The 19,798-nt window shown below is 44.7% G+C and overlaps 1 protein-coding gene across 5 annotated transcripts in view; it reads right to left on the bottom strand.

Moving 5' to 3' along the window:
- Nucleotides 1-1,784: 1,784 nt before the first annotated feature.
- ELF1 (E74 like ETS transcription factor 1) overlaps nucleotides 1,785-19,798 on the bottom strand; it is an 82,381-nt gene continuing 64,367 nt past the window's right edge. For all 5 annotated transcript variants that reach the window (XM_032226479.1, XM_032226481.1, XM_032226478.1 and 2 more), the window contains 6 exons: nucleotides 15,416-15,523; nucleotides 12,971-13,129; nucleotides 11,343-11,426; nucleotides 7,768-7,960; nucleotides 5,815-6,273; nucleotides 1,785-3,562 (listed from right to left, as the gene is read on the bottom strand). In XM_032226479.1, the coding sequence (XP_032082370.1) occupies nucleotides 2,914-3,562; nucleotides 5,815-6,273; nucleotides 7,768-7,960; nucleotides 11,343-11,426; nucleotides 12,971-13,129; nucleotides 15,416-15,523 (1,652 nt within the window). In that variant the 3' untranslated portion in view covers nucleotides 1,785-2,913. The remainder of the gene's footprint in view (nucleotides 3,563-5,814; nucleotides 6,274-7,767; nucleotides 7,961-11,342; nucleotides 11,427-12,970; nucleotides 13,130-15,415; nucleotides 15,524-19,798) is intronic.

Genomic DNA, 19,798 nt, shown 5'->3' on the forward strand with positions numbered 1-19,798 from the left:
TGATAGATAGACAGACAGATAGATAGATAGACAGACAGACAACAAGGACGGATGGATGCAGATAGATAGACAGACAGACATAGATAGATAGATAGATAGATAGATAGATAGATAGATAGATAGATAGATAGATAGATAGATAGATAGATGATAGAGATAGATAGACAGACAGACAGGCGGACAAGGACGGATGGATGCAGATAGGCAGGCAGGCAAAGATTCTTCATATATTTTAGCCTACAACAACCCCCAAATCACCTTTGTTGCTCTTTTCTGTACTCAACATCTTTTTTTTTAATATTGTGGTGACCAAAGCTGGATGCAGCATTCTAAGTGTGGTCATACCAAGTCATTATTAAAAAAAAAAACTGTTGTTAGTCGCAAAGTCGTGTCTGACCCATTGTGACCCCATGGACCACGTTCCTCCAGGCCTTCCTGTCCTCTCCCATCCTCTGGAGTCCATTGAAGCTCAGGCCGACTGCTTCAGTGACTCCATCCAGCCACCTCCTTCTCTGCCGTCCCCTTCTTCTTCTTTTGCCCTCCATCGTTCCCAGCATGAGGCTCTTCTCCAGGGAGTCCTTCTTCCTTCTCAATTAGTTGGACAAAGTCTTTGAGTTTCCTCTTCAGGATCTGGCCTTCTAAAGAGCAGTCAGGGTGGATCTCCTCTAGGACTGACCGGTTTGATCACCTTGCAGTCCAAGGGACTCAATGCAGGAGTCTTCTCCAGCACCAGAGTTCAAAGGCCTCCATTCTTTGGCCCTCAGCCTTCCTTATGGTCCAACACTCACAGACATCCATCGCAACCAGGGAAAACCAGTCTTGACTAAACGCACTTTTGTTGGCAGGGTGATGTCTCTGCTTTTTAGTATGCTGTCTAGATTTGCCACAGCTTCCCTCCCAGGAGCGTCTTTTAATTTCTTGGCTAAAACTAAAGAACTAAAATTCACGCTGGGATCTCTGAATTTGTGCAACAAGTGACACTCAATCATGTGCACAGATGTCATCCTCGTAGACAACTGCAGACAAATTGACACTTTGTGCAGAGAATTTATTGGACAACCCAAAATTCAAGGAACAAGCCACATTCAGATTTTTTTTTTTTTTTATTTCAGTAAAATGCCATACTCTACGAAGTCCCCTTCTCAACTGAAAAAGAAACACCGCCTGTTAGGCTAAATTATATTTAGTGAACTTACTGAATTGCTTTCAAGTAAATAAATTCCACAAGCCGAAGGAATTTTGAGAATTATAATTCTGGCTTCCCTTATTATAATAAGGGAAGATTCCCCACTTCTTAAATTGCCATCCATCGTGAGCTTCTCAATACAGGCCAGATTTTTCATATATTCTGGACGCTGGATTTTAAGATCTACTTGTGGAGATAGGACAGCTGATGTACAGTTCTGCAAGATATTTTAACTCCTGGGAGTTTAGAAATATTTGGGCTCTTTCTGATATGATGATGTGTTAAACATGATGCCATATCCTTTTTAATATATGCAAAGTAGATCAGAGATGAACGCAGCCAATAATAAAATTTATTTACCGAACCGTTTCTGCCAGCTCCCAAGGCAGCTTATGTTTAATTTCTCACTCTTGATTCTTAGCTCGGCTTGATTTTAAACAGTAAGGACATAACTTAAAAGGCATTCTTTTTTGGGGGGGCAAAATAATAAAGACTCTGTATCTTAAATCTAATTCCTTCTTGCACAGAATATTTCATTACAGGCCTAACTTATGAATGCTTACCATAATATCAGATTTCAGACAGAGAAAGACAAAGATACCATGATGTTGTACTTGATTTATTTTCATGATAAACCAATTAAAATACAAAAAAAGAGGAAACAGCTTCAAGAGGTCCCACAATTTAATTTTTTTTCCTTTTAAATACAAATTCACTCTGCAATACATGAATACGTATAACTTTGGAGCTCTAAACATAATAATCTTATTTGTATCTATAAAATATTGTTCTATGGAAATATCTTTTTCTTATGAAAAAAATCTTTTTGAGAAATTAAATTACATATTTACAATAGAAAAGGTACTTTGTAGAAATATTTTAATCTCAAAATACTCGGGTTAAGTCCCATATAGTTCTATTTTTCATTTCCTTATAAAAATAATTGCAAAAAAAAAAAAATCAGCACGTTTCTTTATGCCTGAAAAAGTTTTAAGTGGTTTGAAAAAATAATTGCACCTGTAGTGATGACTCCCGTTTTGGCGAGCCACATTATCAAAGATATTGTCCATCTCAGAATAGAAAATATATAGTAAATAGAATGCATAAGTGGTGGTAAATATCTTGTTGATAGAAGGGAAATGCTTCTAATTTGCAAAACGATTTCTCACTGGGGCAAAAGGCAACTGAATGAAACGAAGAATCTGATCGCCCATTGCTTTATATATCCATATAAAACAAAATATATTCTAAGTACATTGAGTAAAAAGATCTTTGGAATTTACTTTAAAAAAAAAAAAGTCAGATAACGGCATGAAAAAAAAAAACAACGCCCTCCTGAAATTAGCTATTGCTTGAAAGCACTGATTACATTATTATGCAAGAGAAGACAAATAATACAGAAATTTAGAATTTTTGGACAGTGATCAAAAAAGAGAGAGAGAGAAAAGAAAAGATAAACTGCATGTTCCTTCATGCTTTGCCATATTTTTTTTTCCCAAAACATATAATATTTTATGCGGCGGAGGAAACCACAAAGCTGGAAATCAACTCTACAGCGTTTACTTCTAAAATATAATTTCGAGAATTATTATTATTATTTTTTCTAAAAAAGGTAGCTTTATAATGCCTGGCTCTGGAATCAAAAGTTACATACACAATTGGTGGAGGCGTTTCAATCACATTCAGGAAAAAAGCGCGAAAGGATAACATTGGACTTTTCTTCTTGTTTACTCGTAAGGGCTGGGCAGCTGGAACTGTTCGCTTTCCTCTTTGATATGTACCGCGGGAGAAAACCCGTTGGAAGCGGACACCATGACGACAAATGGCTGTTGGTGGAAACTCGCCTCCAAGGGGGGGTCGTCCTCCCCCCCGAACGAATTTTCGGGTTCCAGTTTTACTGTCCCTTGCACCATGGCGGTTTTGGTTTCCGGGGCCTTGATCACCGAAGTGATGACGGCGTTGGAGGCGGGCTGGGGCGCTGCCCCATGGGAACCGCCGGGCGTAAAAGTTACTACGGAGGCGCCGGTGCTGAAAGACGGGGAGGGGGAGGAGGAGGAGGAGGCCACGTTGACCGTCCCGTTGCAAATTGTCTGGACGTTGCTGGTGAGGACTTGGTGGACCTGAGCTGGGCTGAAAACGATGGACGACGGAGGGGAGACCGACTTGGAGGACTGCAGGACTACGTTCTCCTTTAGGACAGTCATGGGCTGCGACGATGGGATGGCTTGTAGGATAAACTTCTGGGGTGTGGCCGAAGAATTCGGATCCGCGCTGGCGATCACAGTGGTTAAAGGCACTGTCTGGAGTGTTACGGTGTGCAGTTGCTGGTTTCCGGGGGAGACCACGACGGGAACCTGGCCTGAGGTTTGGATGGTCCTATGGAAGTAAGATAAATAAGGTAGGTCAGAAGTTCTGCCATTTTACGCCTGGCTGTCAGTCTACGAGGAGGGCAGGGAGCCGAGTGGGACTGGGGGGGGGGGGGAGCTAACGACTCATCGTACAACTTCAAGGTCACCCATCTGGGAATGGCACGCAGCTCCGCACCGCCCAGTCTAGGGTTGAAGAAACTGTTCCCAAACTGTTTTCTTTGAATAGGATTGGACAACGGGGGAGACTAGCAATGGGAAGGGACAAAGAGGGGAATCTTTGGCGCGCACATCTCAGTTCTGGCTTTGCTATATTGTAATCCACTTGGCTTTTAGGAAAGTAAACTTTTCACATCGAAAGGAGTTGAGGGTCGTTCTTACTTAAGAAGACCTGGCCAGAACAGAATCCCGAGCGCTCCGGAACCCTGAAACAGAATCAAGGTTTATTCAGGCTGGGGCCTCAGCGCCAACTGAGTCCTGTTCAAGTCCAGCCGTGGGAGCGACTGCACCAAAGTGAGATGGAAGTCAAGAGCCGAGGTGGCGCAGTGGTTAGGGTGCAGTACTGCAGGCCACTTCAGCTGACTGTTATCTGCAGTTCAGGGGTTCTAATCTCACCGGCTCAAGGTTGACTCAGCCTTCCATCCTTCCGAGGTGGGTGAAATGAGGACCCTGATTGTTGTTGGGGACGATATGCTGACTCTGTAAACCGCTTAGAGAGGGCTGGAAGCCCTATGAAGCGGTATATAAGTCTAACTGCTATTGCTATTGCTAAATGCAAAAGAATAAATATTTGGATTAGATGGCTGAATAATTCAGAATCGCTGGAAAATAGGACTCAACCATGCATGGCCTACCCTGTCAATAACCCCAAATTAAACATTTGTTCTTCAGCTCTCCTGCTCTTTATTTTTAATTAGCTAATAACCTGGTGTTGCCCGGGGATTTATTTATAGGGGGGGAAATGTCCGGACCAAACGTAATTTCTAATGTTGGATTTTCCCCCTTACCAGAGGGAGCCCCCTTGTGGAGTACTGTGAAGCCGTTACCATGGCAACCCCTCTGCACTGTACAGTAGAAGCCGTTTTATGCCAGTATGGTAGAAGCCATTTTAAGACACAACAGGCTATACGAGATCAGAGATCCCCAAAGTTTGATCCGTGGCCCGAAACGGGGCCATGCAACGCAAAACCACACCCACTCCGGTCCATTAAAAAAAAACATCTCTCCATAGAACCAGCCCCTGGTGCCCAAAAGATTGGCAGCTGCTGTGCCAGATAACTGAGAATCTCCATTAAAAAAAAACCAAAACTAAAAGGATCCAAGCATCTTTATATTTTTCACAGAGGCCCCCAAACTGTAGCAAGATCCCACAGTAGCAAAAAAAATGCTAAGGTTCACCCAAAGGCATAGTTAAAAAAAACCAAACCATTAAAAAGTGTGTGTGGGGGGGAGGGGTTTCCATGACACTCAGCTTTGCCCTGTGATCGTCTCCCCCACCCAACTTTTTAAAGCATTTTTTTTTAAATTACCGGTTCAGGTGAATAGGTAGGGAAAAAATGCTTTAAAAAGTGGGGGAAAATGGATCAGCTGTGAGCCGTGCATCATCAGAACCATTCCCCCCCCCCCCACTTTTTAAAGCATTTTTTTTAATTATCCGTTCAGGTGAATGGGTAGGGAAAAAAATGCTTTAAAAAGTGGGGGGAAAATGGATCAGCTGTGAGCCGTGCGATCATCGGAACCATTTCCCCCCACACACACACACTTTTTAAAGCAATAGCAATAGCAGTTAGACTTATATACCACTTCACAGGGCTTTCAGCCCTCTCTAAGCGGTTTACAGAGTCAGCATATCGCCCCCAACAATCTGGGTCCTCATTTCACCCACCTCGGAAGGATGGAAGGCTGAGTCAACCTTGAGCCGGTGAGATTTGAACCGCTGAACTGCAGATAACAGTCAGCTGAAGTGGCCTGCAGTACTGCACCCTAACCACTGCGCCACCTCGGCTCTTTTTAAAGCATTTTTTTTTACTATCTATTCACCTGAACCGGCAGGGGGAAAAAAATGCTTTAAAAAGTGGGGGGAAGTTGGCCACGTCCACCCGGTCACATGACACCCCTCCCCACCAAGCCACACCCACACAACCGGTGCCCCCACCCCCCAAAAAAGAGAGATTTCCCCACTGCCTCAAAGGCTTATGTAGGACGCGGGAGGGGGGCAGGGGGAACCATGGCCAAGATCTTCCCCCGAATGTTTTGCCTTACCTGATGTTTGGAACTGAAGAGTTCAGGGATTCGTCCAGCAAGTTACCGGTGACGGCCGCGTGCCCTTCCTGGATGGACTGGACCGACGGCATTAAATGGACTGTCCGATAAAGCTGAGCGGCGTGGGGCGAATGGCTGGACTGCATCGTCGTCAACACTTCGGAGGTCAAAGAAGGCAGGGGCTGGGCTACAGTCTCCAAGGGCTGCTTCAGCTTGGCGGATTTGGCGTTGAAGGGCAGTTTCAAGAGGGGGCCGGACCCTTTGGAGCCTGGGTTGGAAGAAGCCTTGGCTTTGCTCCGGTTGGCCCCGGGGGTGGAGAGCAAAGCGGAATCCGGAGAGTCGAGGCTGGAATTGGGATCTACGTCGTCGATGTAGATGATGTCCTTTGGCATCTCCTTGAACTGGTACACCAAGCGTTGCCCCTCCACTTTGGCTAAAATGCCTCTTTGGTAATAGTATCTGTTTCGAAGAAGGGGAAACCACAGCAAGGGTTTAAGCAGAGCAAGTCCCGCTTCAAAGGCGAATTAAGAGAGAGGGAGAAAAAGTTACTCTTCTAAACGTTTCGTTTTAAGGGAATTGACAGAACTTGCAGCTCATTCCCAAGGATGCACCGATGGGTGAAAACGTTTGAGCAGGTTCAACTGCACCTTCTGAAATATCTCGGCAGAGTCAGCCAAGTCAATTAGAGAAAGGTTCTTTTCTCTAGTCAAAGCTTCTACGGAAGAAGAGGAGGAGGAGGAGGAGGAGGAGGAGGAGGAGGAGGAGGAGGAGGAGGAGGAGGAGGAGGAGGAGGAGGAAAAGAATGGGAGGGAGGGAAGGAGATTAAGGAGAAGGAGAAGAAGAGGGAGGAGGAGGAGACAGAAAAAGGAGATGAAGGAGAAGCAGAAGCAGGAGGAGGAGAATGGGAGGAAGAAAAGAAGGGATGAAGGAGGAGGAGGAGACAGAAGGAGGAAGAAAGGAAGCGGAAGGAGGAGGAGAATGGGAGGGAGAGGAGAAGAAGGTGAAGGAGAAGCAGGAGAAGAGGGGGGAGGAGGAGACAGAAAAAAGAGGAGAGGAAGGAGAAGCAGAAGGAGGAGGAGGAGAATGGGAGGAAGAAAAGAAGGGGTGAAGGAGGAAAGGAAGCGTAAGGAGGAGGAGAATGGGAGGGAGAGGAGAAGAAGGTGAAGGAGAAGCAGGAGAAGAGGGGGGAGGAGGAGACAGAAAAAGGAGGAGAGGAAGAAGGAGAAGCAGAAGGAGGAGAAGGAGGAGAATGGGAGGAAGAAAAGAAGGGGTGAAGGAGGAAAGGAAGCGGAAGGAGGAGGAGAATGGGAGGGAGAGGAGAAGAAGGTGAAGGAGAAGCAGGAGAAGAGGAAGGAGGAGGAAGAGGAGGAGGAGGAAGGAGAAGAAGAAGCAGATGAAAGAGGAGAAGAAGATGAAGGAGGAGACCGAAGGAGGAGGCGAGGAAGAGGAATAAGGAAAAGAAGCAGAAGGAGAAGGAAAAGGATGGAAGGATGAGGAGGAGGAGGAGAAGAAGAAGAAGAAGAAGAAGAAGAAGAAGAAGAAGAAGAAGAAGAAGAAGAAGAAGAGAAAAAAAACAACAGAAAAAAGTGAAGAAGGAGGAGAAGGATGGGAGAGACGAGGAGGAGGAGGAGAAGGGGAGGAGAAGAAGAATGCTAACTCGTCTATTATGTTAAAACTCGCTTAACCACCGTCTCGCTTAGCAACATAGGTTTTAGGTTCAGTTGTGCTCATAAGTCAGGGGACTTCCCGTTCTGAATAAGCGTTTACCTTTCCAATTTGCTCTACAATCCAATTTGTATTTGCAGCAGTACTTCTTACGCACAAGCGGGACAGAGAGTTACAAACCACGTTTTATTTCGGTTTTGGAGGGTGGAGGTTCCCGGCTCAGGTTAAAAAGCTTTCCGAGGCATTTAGTGTTGGAGGGCAGGTGGCGTTTTCTCTCAATCCACCTACCTGAGCGCTCTGCCCATCGTCTCGTAGTTCATATCTGGCTTATTTTTGTGCTTTCCCCACAGCCTGGAGACGGCCTTGGAGTCGACTAACTTAAAAATGCCCTTTTCTCTCTGAGTCCACTTGATGTATTTGGGGCAGGTGGCTTTGTCCTGAAGAAGGGCCAGGAGGAATTCCCAGAGGTAAATGGTGTTCCCTGAAACGAAGACGACGGGAAAATCAAAACTCTGGCTGTGAAATACATTAACAACCATACAATGAAAAACTGATATATCTACGAATTGAATATTTTAGAACTTTTTGCTTTAAAAAGGATAAGGATAACAACGATTTTATGTATATTTGATAGAGGTTTGGTGATATAATGTAGAGCCGAGGTGGCGCAGTGGTTAAATGCAGCACTGCAGGCTACTTCAGCTGACTGCAGTTCAGCAGTTCGGCTGTTCAAATCCCACCAGGCTCAGGGTTGACTCAGCCTTCCATCCTTCCGAGGTGGGTGAAATGAGGACCCGGATTGTTGTTGGGGGCGATATGCTGACTCTGTAAACCGCTTAGAGAGGGCTGAAAGCCCTATGAAGCGGTAGATAAGTCTAACTGCTATTGCTATTGCTGTATAACCGTAAGAACATATTACAATGATATCTTGTTGTTGATAAATAATTTTAATAAGGGAATAATTTTAAAAAACGATATATATATATATATATATGTTTTTGTTGAAAAATGAAGAAATAAGATTTCCGTTTGAAGGCATGAGGTACAAGGATAGCAATGAACATAAGCATACCTGATAGTTGATTGGTGGAATTATGTATAATGGAAAATAGTGACATATAAATATAAATGGTTGGTGGGAGGAAAAAAAATATTTTATTTTTTCTTGCCACATGGGGATAATATAAAGATATACTGTTATTAAATAGATAATCAAGAATGTAATGGAACTATGATTTATTGGGAAAAAAATAATACTTCGTAATTGAATGTATACTGTACAATGAAAGTGAGGTATTTAGTTATACTAGATGGAAAATCTGTGATGGTAAATGTTATTCGAGAATATGGATGTTAAAACACCTATAACCAACCGACATGCTGTATGTGATGATGCTTTTTTTTGTGTGTATGTATTTTTCTTGTTTTTTTCTGTTTTTTTTATTGTTGTCTATGTATTGTTTGTGTAATAAAAATAAAAATTTATTAAAAAAGAAAAGAAAAGAAAATCAAAACTCTTTTGAGCAAAGTTGCGTCGTTAGGGGAGTGAAGAGGAGAAGGGGCAAAGAGACAGCTGTGATCTTTGCAGGCTCTTTTTAAAACAAAATAGTTTTTAATTAAACATTTTTACCTTTAAAAACAGAAGAAGAAGAAACAAATACAGAAAAAACAAGACAGACATAACAATACAAAATAGTGTTACAGCCTTCTGTATCGGCACACACGTTTCGTTTTTGTAGTTCTCTGTTCTACATTGGTTTTAACCTCTGTAATAGTGTAATAACAGTTGTACTAACAATTGTAATAATATTAATTGTTCGTATAGCAATAGCAATAGCAGTTAGACTTATATACGGCTTCATAGGGCTTTCAGCCCTCTCTAAGCGGTTTACAGAGTCAGCATATTGCCCCCAACAACAATCCGGGTCCTCATTTTACCCACCTCGGAAGGATGGAAGGCTGAGTCAACCCTGAGCCGGTGAGATTTGAACAGCCGAACTGCTGAACTGCAGTCAGCTGAAGTAGCTTGCAGTGCTGCACTTTAACCACTGCGCCACCTCGGCTCTATATCTGTATATCTGTATCACCATTGCATTTACATTACGGTCAATACTTTAAGTGTCAGGCCTGCATTTATATTCCTTTTAGAATTTTGGCCTGCCACACTTTCTCTTATTTCATTATGCTGTTTCTTTAAGTATAGTCAATGGGAAGGGGGGATTAGAAGGAGTAGGATTTTGGAATGTATTGCTTTTCATTCTTTGCTAGAAGCCAAGGTCAACCTTTGTCTCCACACTTTCACACCTGACCGGAAGAAGCTGGACATGGACGCCAGCGTGGAAGAAGGAGATTGGACCATGTGATGGATTGTGGATGTGAGGACAAGATCATGAACTTTCAACTGGGTGGGATTCTGATGTAACTTCCAGAGTTGGGATCCCCGCAGATATGTGCCAACATGCCTGCTTTATTAAATTGGAACTTTAAGCATAGTTTTGCCTTTGATTCTGATTTGATTCTACATGGTATTTGGAACGCTGACATTAAGCTTGGTAGAAATTAGTAACTTTGGTTAATTTTTATCCCATACTAGTTTAGGAAAGACAAAAAGAGACTTCTATTTCCTGTTTTGGTTCCTGTTTTCTAGCTACTTATAAATTCTATTCCATATTTTATAATAATCTGATTAATCTCTCTCTCTCTTTTTTTTTAACTCCATGGTCATTTTGTCCATCTCTGCACATTCGAGGACCTTTCCAATTATTGTTTCTTTGCAGGCTCTTGATGCCATGCGGTCTTGCCACGTAATCTCCACCCGATAACGCAGTGGCACAAAGAGTGGTGGGCATGCCTTGGTACACCCACGTGACACCTCTGTTTCAGAAGCTGCCCTGGCTGCCAGTTTAGTCCCAGGTGGGATTCGGGGTGCTGGTGGTCACCTATTAAAGCCTCCCAGAGTTTAGGGCCTGGTGACTTGAGTGCCATCTGCCTCCCACGGGATCTGCCTGGCCAACCAGTAGGGTTTGCAGACTGGGTCCCTTCGATGAAGGACAAAGGAAGGGGCAGAAGAAGAGGAAGGGGGGAAAGGAGCAGAAAGAGAAGGAGGTAAAGAAAGAGAAAAGGAGGAAGAGGGGAAAAAGAAGGAGAAAGAGAAATGGAGGAGGAGTGGGGAGGAGAAAAAGGAGAAGATGCAGAAAGAAAAGGATAAAGAAAAAGAGGAGGAGGAAGAAGAGAAAGAGAGGGGAAAGAAAAGGAGGAGGGAGAGAAAAAGAAGGAGAAAGAGAAATGGAGGAGGGGGAGGGGGAAAGGAAAAGAAGCAGAAAGAGAAGGAGACAGAAAGAGAAAAGGAGGAGGGGAGGAGAAAAAAGAAGGAAAAGCAGAAAGAGAAGGAGACAGAGAAAGAGAAAAGGAGATGGAGGAGGAAAAGAAGGAGAAAGAAGGAGAAAGAAGGAGAAAGAAAAGGAGGAGGAGGAGAAAAAGAAGGAGAAAGAGAAATAATGGGAGGGGAAGGAGAAAAAGGAGAAAGAAAAGGAGGAGGAGGAGAGGAAGAAGAGGAGGTGGAGGAGAAAAAGAAGCAGAGAGAGAAGAAAAAAAAGAAAGAGAAAAGGAGGAGGAGGAGGAAAAGGAAAAAGAAGCAGAAAGAGAAGGAAAAAGAGAAGGAAAAAGAGAAGGAAAGAGCAGCAATGGCCAAGGAATTAAACCGGGATAATCTCCCCATTCCTTCCTGGGGATCCCTCCGCTTCACTTCCTATCCAAGCGCCTGGATTTCTTCCCAGCTCCTGAATCTTAAAGGAAGGGAGGTGCTTGACTCCTGCCCCACTCTGAGTTTATCCCCAAAGAGTCCCTTCTCTTCCTGGGCTTACCCTTCCCGTCTTTGTTTTTCTTTTTCACAGATATATTTGGAGTCAGGCTGGGCGATTCCGGCCGAGGAACTTTGGGTTTCTTCCCTGCAAAAAGGAAAAAAAAGCAGCGGTTACAGAAAAATTTCCTAATGAGAACTAGGGGATAAAAAAGGACATTAACCAGTCAGGTCCTTCTTTCTACCAAACATTTAATAAACCAAATTGCAAGGCGCCTTTAAGCCCCATATTGGAGTTTCAAGTTTACAATTTTACAGCAAAACTGCTATTTAAAAAAAATCAGAGTAAAAATGCTAATCATCACTAACGTTCATGTTACTTTATGATCTTCCTGGTCTTCTAACACAAACGATTGCCTTAAATAAATAGTTTGGTGTGATGGAACCGCCGTGGCCTTTTGGCTGCTGGCCACTCCACCAGCTGAATCGGAGGAGGAGGAGGAGGGGGGGGGGGGGGGGGGGGGGGGAGAAAGGTCAGCATTAAGGCAACCTGAGAGCTCTGAGGGGGAAGAGGGAATGGAGCTGGCAGAGAGAGACAGAGAGAGAGAGACAGAGAGAGAGAAATAGAGAGAGAGACACACACACAAACACACACACACAGAGACAGACAGACAGACAAAGGCGGAGCCTTGGGCCGTCCATCAGCCAGATGGAGAGTCAACAACCCCCAAATGGCTGATGAGGAAGAGGAGGAAAAGCTGGGTCCAGTGTCTGACGCGTGGAAGGCAGAGGAGAGGAGAGCAGTGGAAATCTATGGGCCGGTCCTTGGGACGGAAGATCTACCGCTGTTAGCGTAGTTCGGCATTGCAAAGGAAAGAAGGGAGGGAGGGAGGAAGAGAGGAAGGAAGGAAGGAAGGAAGGAAGGAAGGAAGGAAGGAAGGAAGGGCTATAGGAATAGCACTTAGACTTATATACCGCTTCACAGTACTTTTACAACCCTCTGTAAGCGGTTTACAGAGTCAGTCTCTTTCCCCCAACAATCTGGATCCTCATTTTACCCACCTTGGAAGGACGGAAGGCTGAAGGAGGGAGGGAGGAAAGAAGGGAGGGAGGAGGGAAGGAAGGAAGGAAGGAAGGAAGGAAGGAAGGAAGGAAGGAAGGAAGGAAGGAAGGGCAATAGCACTTAGACTTATATACCGCTTCATAGTGCTTTTACAGCCCTTTCTAAGTGGTGTACAGAGTCAGCCTCTTGCCCCCAACAATCTGGGTCCTCATTTGACCGACTTCAGAAGGCTGAGTCAACCTTGAGACGGTCAGGATCGAACTTCCTGGCAGTGGGCAGAGTCAGCCTGCAAGGCGACATTCTAACCACTGTTAGAATGTCCTTAACACTTGCATGTAAAGTACAATAACTTTAAGTCTGGGGTGAAATCCACTTACCTTTGCTATCAGTTCAGTAGCAATGTGAGGGCAGCGTCAAAAAGGTTAAAAGTAAGCGAAATCCTGCTTTATAGCTAATATAAATCGTGCGTCACAGCTGATCGTCCGAACCTGTTTTATTTATTTTACTACCGGTTCAGGCGAATCAGTAGTATTTTTACTACTGGTTCGGGCGAACCGGTCCGAACCGGTTGCATTTCACCCCTGTGTCAAGTCATTTCTTGAGTACCCCCTTTCTACTTTCTTCTCTACCTCTTCTCTTCTTTGGTTGTTCGGGGGTGTTGGGCGACTCAGAAAATGTCTCCTGGATTTGATGAACCTCCACTACTTCTGGGATGCCATCCAGAGTAACCGACACGTGAGTGATGGGAGCAGCTTCAACGTCATCCTCGGCTTCAAAGACGTGGGCTTCTGAAAAATAACAGGAGAGTCACTAAACCAGTGGTGGGATTCAGCCGGTTCGCACCTATTCAAGAGAACCAGTTGGTAACTTTCTAAGCAGTTCAGAGAACCGGTTGTTGGAAGAAATCTTATTTTCTTTTTTTCCACTTTACAGGGCTAATCCTGTAAGGAAGGCAGGAAGGAAACATTCTGGTGTTGTTTCTAGCCTCATCTTTATTGCCCTGCTTACAGAAACTGCCTCTCCGGTTAACCCTTATTACCATTGGTAATTAACTAAGGTGAAGTGCCCATCAACCTGAGTGACACTGACTTGGCCACGCCCACATGATCACATGACCACCGAGCCCCGCCTACCCAGCTGGTCATTAGGGTAGAGAACTGGTTGGTAAATTATTTGAATCCCACCACTGCACTAAACCTTTGTAAAGATTCTACTAGAGGTTGTAACAAGCAAGCGGCGAGACTTTTCATGGGCGAAGTCTCCCAAAGAGAGCAGTGAACGTAAATTTAATTTAATTTAATTTTTTTTAAATTTTATTAATTATTTATAGGCCGCCCTTATCCCTGAGGGGACTCAGGGCGGCTTACAATATATAGGGAGGGGAGTACAAAACAGTAAGACATAAGACAATACATGTTTTAATTAAATCGTTTTATCTGACTCATATAAAAAAGTCAAAATAAGTAAGTCCTCAACTTATTTCCACAACGGAGCCCGAAATTTCGTTTGTTAAGCGAGACAGTGGATAAGTGAGTTTCGACCCAATTTACGACCTTTCTTGCCAGAATTGTTAAACCGAATCACTGCAGTTGGTAAGTCAGTAACATGACTGTTAATTCCACCTGTCTTCCCCATGGATTTTGCTCGTCAGAGGTTGCAAGAGGGGATCGTGTGACCCTGTGACGCAGCAACGGTCGTAAGTATGAACCCGTTGCCAAGCATGTGAATTCTGATCACGTGATCACGGGGCTGCCACAAAGGCCATGAGGGTGAAAAACAGTCATAAGTCACCTTTTTCAGTGCCGTGTCAACAGTGAAGGGTTGTAAGTCGAGCACTTCCTGTATTCTATTTATTTATATCCTGCATATCTCATCTTTCCTTTGGGAGATCAAAGGATCCTATTATCCCCAAAAATAATAATTCTCTGAGTGTGGATAGACTAAAAGACTAGGAGGGGATCAAATTCCTAAGGGAACTTCATGGCTAAGAGGGAAAATTGAATTTAGATCTCCCCAATTGTCCTGCAAGCAATTCTGGTTTTCTAAGTTGCCGTTTTAAAAGTAACTTTCGATTAAGCTATTTTTGATTCTTTGCTGCTTCACCTTGAGGAAAAAAAAAGAGGAAATAAACATAATTCCACGGGACACTCAAGCTGGCGTACGAATAGAACGAAGAGGCGAACTCAAAAGTCTAATCATTCCCCCAATATATCATTATTGAAATGACTGAGGCGTATGAATGTGTGCGGATTGGAACAAAATAAAGATAAATGAATCAGTAATAATTTGGACATGTAATTGCACTGTGAATGCAAGGGGAAGGACGGGGTGGGGTGGGGGGGGAAGAACGTTTTATGAATGTTAAATATTTGAACATGCTCCAGTCAACACTATAAACATTTTCACATTTCATTAATTTAACTGGGAATTCAAGCTTAGGAAATTTAATTAATATAAATTTTAAAACACACACACAGTTTAAGAGCTTAATCTTGCTTTCTCTTCCCCAGACTAAAGGTTCCTCTTGCACATAGGTGCTAGTCGTTCCCGACTCTAGGGGGCGGTGCTCATCTCCGTTTCAAAGCCAAAGAGCCAGCGCTATCCGAAGACGTCTCCGTGACCATGTGGCCAGCATGACTCAATGCCGAAGGCGCACAAAAGCTGTTACCTTCCCACCAAAGGTGGTCCCTATTTTTCTACTTGCATTTTTTACCTGCTTTCAAACTGTTAGGTTGGCAGAAGTTGGGACCAATAACGGGAGCTCACTCTGTTATGTGGCACTCGGGATTCGAACCGCCAAACTGCCGACCTTTCTGATTGACAAGCTGAGCGTTTGAGCCACCCAGACTACCACCGTAGAAAAGATTATGCTTAAGAAAACCTGAAAAATTTAGCAAGGAATTGATATTTCTGCCCCAGCTTTTACTAAAAGGCCATTTTAAACCGATCAAGACAACCTGCCTTTCTCTTTGCAATGTCTTCGCTCAACAGAGTTTTGCAAAACCACGCAGAATTTATTTTATTTTTGGAGGGGGGGGCTCCTGGCTGAGGTGCTATCCCCTCTTGAGGCTCACCTGATCTTTTCTCGTCCAACATCGGGCCCGGGGAATCCATATTGAGAAGAGCCTCGGCTGCTTCAATGGTCTGCATGGTCTCGTCTCCATTATGGCAGGATGCTTCCACTAAAATGCAAGAGGACAGGGAGAGGCAGATGAAAGAGAACGAAAAGATATTTTCCGTTTGTGTTGTGGGCCGCCAGTGGCCAGTGAAGCTGGCAGCAGACTCAGACAGTGAGGAGGTTGGGGAGGAAGATGGGCCAGTCCTGGAGTCTGGGGAAGGCTCTGAGGAGGGCTCTGCGTCGGAGGCAGAGAGGGGGCCAGGGCCGTCTGACAGTTATCAGCTGCCTTCGGAGTTGGACAAGGCAGATTCACTTAACAACCGTGTGACTAACTTAACAGTGTCAGCGATTTGCTTAACAAAAGTCGTAAAATGGGGCCAGACTCCCTTAACAAATTTCTCACTTAACCACATAAATGATGGGCTCAGTTTCGGTTGTAGGTCGACAACTATCTGCACTGCATATTTCAGCTAATTGTCTGATCATCACCGCCGTCGTTGTCTTTTAATGACCCCATAATCTCTTGCACGACGGAGTCTGGGCAACTGAATGAAGCAAGCAGATTGTTTAACTGGCCGGATGCCCTTCCTGTCGCCAATGCAGAGTTTTGTTCAGCGGATGTATTCTCATCGTGCCCAGAGAGAGAGAGAGAAATACCTGCCTCTACCTAGGATCGAACTCACAGCCTCCTGATGGGGAGGCGAGAGACTTCGCCACCGCCAAAGGAAGGGCCTTAAGTCTGCATTACCGCTGACTTAAAAAACAAAAATATAAAGGACCGGAGAAAAAGGAAGAAGTTATTGTACCAAGGAGACCCCACGGAAACCGCGGGATTTCTGAACAAATAGAAGCAGAGCCTGTAACCCCAAAATTGATAGGTCTCGCTTAATGAATTTGTGTCGCCTCCTGGAGTTCATCTGTCTTTGTCCATTGAACAGGTAATACCCAAAGGGCATCGCAAAGTCGAATTTGAGCAGAATTTATAAGTGGGTCGCAATGCCGTCTATTCCAGAATAATACATGTTCAAACCCCTCAGGAGTCCAAGACTATTTTTCCAGCTCTCGGCTCGCGCAAATTAAGAAACTCCAATTTCATACTTTAAAAAAATCAAAACACCAACATAAATATGGATTTATGGAGCTCTGTTGTTTTTCTTAAAGCAAGCAGAGTTAAGCATTCAGGCCCAGTGGGCAAATATGGTTCCTCGGTGTAAGCATAGAGGTCTTTTAAAAAGCGTATCTTCCCTCCCTTCTCCCCTCCCTCCTCTCTTCTTTTCTTCCTCCCTTATTGCTTTCTTCTTTCCTTCCTTTCTCCCTCCCTCTCCTCCTCCTTCCTCCCACTCTCTTCTTCTTTCCTTCCTCCCATTACTCCCTCTCTTCTTCTTCCTTCCTTTCTTCTTCCTCCCTCCCTCCCCTTCCATCCTGCCATTCCTCTCTCCTCCCTCCCTCCTCTCTTCTTTCCCCCCTTCCTTCCTCCCTTCTTCCCTCTCCTCCCTTTCTTCTTCCTTCCACTCTCTTATTCTTTCCGACCTCCCTTTCTCCCTCCCTCTCCTCCTCCCTTCCTTCTTCCTTCCACTCTCTTATTCTTTCCGACCTCCCTTTCTCCCTTCCTCCCTCCATCTCCTCCTCCTTCCTCCCTTCCTTCTTCCATCTACTCTCTTCTTCTTCCTTCCTTCCTCCCATTACTCCCTCTCTTCTTCCTTCCTTTCTTCTTCCTCCCTCCCTTCCATCCTGCCATTCCTCTCTCCTCCCTCCCCCCTCTCTTCTTTCCTCCTTTCCTTCTTCCTTCCACCCTCTTATTCTTTCCTACCTCCCTTTCTCCCTTCTCCCTCCATCTCCTCCTCCTTCCTCCCTTCCTTCCACTCTCTTCTTCTTTCCTTCCTTCCTCCCATTATTCCTTCTCTTCTTCCTTCCTTTCTTCTTCCTCCCTCCCTTCCCTTCCATCCTGCCATTCCTTCTCCCCTTCCTCCCTCCTCTCTTCTTTCCTCCCTTCCTTCCTCCCTTCTTCCCTCTCCTCCTCCCTTTCTTCTTCCTTCCACTCTCTTATTCTTTCCGACCTCCCTTTCTCCCTCCCTCCTTGCTTTCTTCTTTCCCCCTTCCTTCCTCCCTTCCTCCTTCCTTCCACTCTCTTCTTTCCTTCCTTTCTCCCTCCCTCCTTCCTCCCAATACTCCCTCCCTTCTTCCTTCCTCCCTTCCTCCTTTGTTTGTTCCTTCCTCCCATTCCTTCTTCCCTCCTCTCTTTCTTTCCTCCCTTCCTCCATCCCTCTCTTCCTCTTTCCTCCCTCCCTTCCTTCCCCTCTCTTCTTTCCTTCCTTCCTTCCTCCCTGCCTGCATGCTCTTCCTTCCTCCTCCCTCCCTCCTTTCCTTTTTTCCTAGCAAAGAGCAAAAAATGACTTTTATTCTCGAAACGCTGTTTTCTTTCTTTGCAGTCCTCAACACCTGAAGAACCCTGTTGCAGCAACTGTCTGTTTCAGCTACACAAACAGTGTTAGGTAAAGAAATATCTCTGGAAAGGATGACCCAACGCCTCGTGGATTGTCTCGTGGCTGTTAGAAATGGGGGACGGGAGGGGAGAACTAGAGCTGATGGACATCTTGTTTTCTTTTCAAAACCCTAAAAATATTTTCAATAAACAACTTATTCACTTTAACCTATAAATAAATATCCTTGTCTGGTTTTGTTTTTTTCCCTACTGACTAGCCAGTCAGAATTTTTTATTTTTTATTTTAAAAAAAGAAAATTAAGTCTGGTGCGGGATTTTTAAGACAGGGTCGACTAATCTAAGAATATACTATTTTGGAGCACACCGAGAGAATAATATTTAGAAGGAACTGAAGGGGAGAGGCAGAGAGGGAAGCTAAGATGACAGTGTCCCAAACGGATATTGACAAAGATACTGGTAATTCAGCTGATTTGTTTTCAAAATTTAATAGCTTCCTATTTAGAGGGGGGGGGAAAAGCTACTGCCAAGAGAATAAAGTCAGCTCGACTTAACAGGAAGAGGAAACAAAATCAGAAGACCCCCCTATTACCATTCTATGAGCAGACCCCAATGCCTGGGAAGATGATCAAGGGGTTGTGACCCTCAAAAGTATGTGGGAAATGGCCATCCGTCTTTTTCTTGTTTTTAGTGATAACAGAATAACAGAGCTGGGAGGGACCTTGGAGGTCTTCTAATCCAGCCCCCTGCTCAGGCAAGAAACCCTTCTTCCTCCTGCTCAAAATAATAACAGTTGGATGGGACCTTGGAGGTCTTCTAATCCAGCCCCCTGCTCAGGCAGGAAACCCTTCTTCCTCCTGCTCGAAATAACAGAATAACATTTGGATGGGACCTTGGAGGTCTTCTAGTCCAACCCACTGCTACCATTTCAGACAAATGGCTCTCCAGTCTCTTCTTAAAATCTTTCCAGTGTTGGAACACCCACGGTTTTTGAAGACTGATCAATGGTCCAAACTGTCCGGAAATCTTATAACCTGATAGGAGGGAGGGTTTTAAAAAATGTTAGCAACTGGCTCTCTGCCTGGTTGCTGAGTGGAAGGATTGATATTCCTTGCAGGCAGCTGGTCATTTGCATCCTTCCTGGGAGTTGTTGACAAGAAAGCCCAGTTGCCTCCTGAAAAAGCCCCTTTGGGACAACTGTGGATGGCGGAGAATCTCTACAGAGTTTGAGCTATACAATTTGGGGTGAACACCCTTTGAAGGGTGTGGGAGGAGGAATGGATTTCCAGGGGGGGGGCACTGCAGGCTACAGGAACCATTTGCACCACTCAGGTGACCCTGAGGACACAGGTAAACCTCCCAGTAGCCTCAAGGACCCTCTAAGAGGATGCAAATGACCAGATGTCTGCAAGGAGTATCAACCCTTCCATTCCCCACCACCGTCCAGCCAGAGCTGAAGAAGCTTCTTGGATGAGAAGCAAAACGTCTTCAAATGAAAACAAAACAAGAAAATCCAGTTGCCTCTTTAAAAAAGCACCTTTGGGACAACCGTGACCTGAATGATGGAGAATCTCTACAGACCTTTAGCTATACAATTAGGGGTAAACACCCTTGGAATGGTGTGGAATGGATTTCCAGAGGAGGAAAAATCACAGACTACAGGAACCATTTGCTCCACTCAGGTGACCCTGAGGACACAGATAAACCTCCAAGTGGCCTCAAGGACCCTCTAAATGGATGCAAATGACCAGCTGTCTGCAAGGAATATAAATCCTTCCATTCCCCACCATTCAGTCATCTTAAGAAGCTTCTTGGATGAGAAGGGAAACATCTTCAAAAGGAAAAAACAAGGATGTCCAGTTGCTTCCTGGAAAAAAAACCCATTAGGACAACCGTGAC

The sequence above is a fragment of the Thamnophis elegans genome, chromosome 11 (assembly GCF_009769535.1).
Source record: "Thamnophis elegans isolate rThaEle1 chromosome 11, rThaEle1.pri, whole genome shotgun sequence".
Classification (NCBI taxonomy): domain Eukaryota; kingdom Metazoa; phylum Chordata; class Lepidosauria; order Squamata; family Colubridae; genus Thamnophis; species Thamnophis elegans.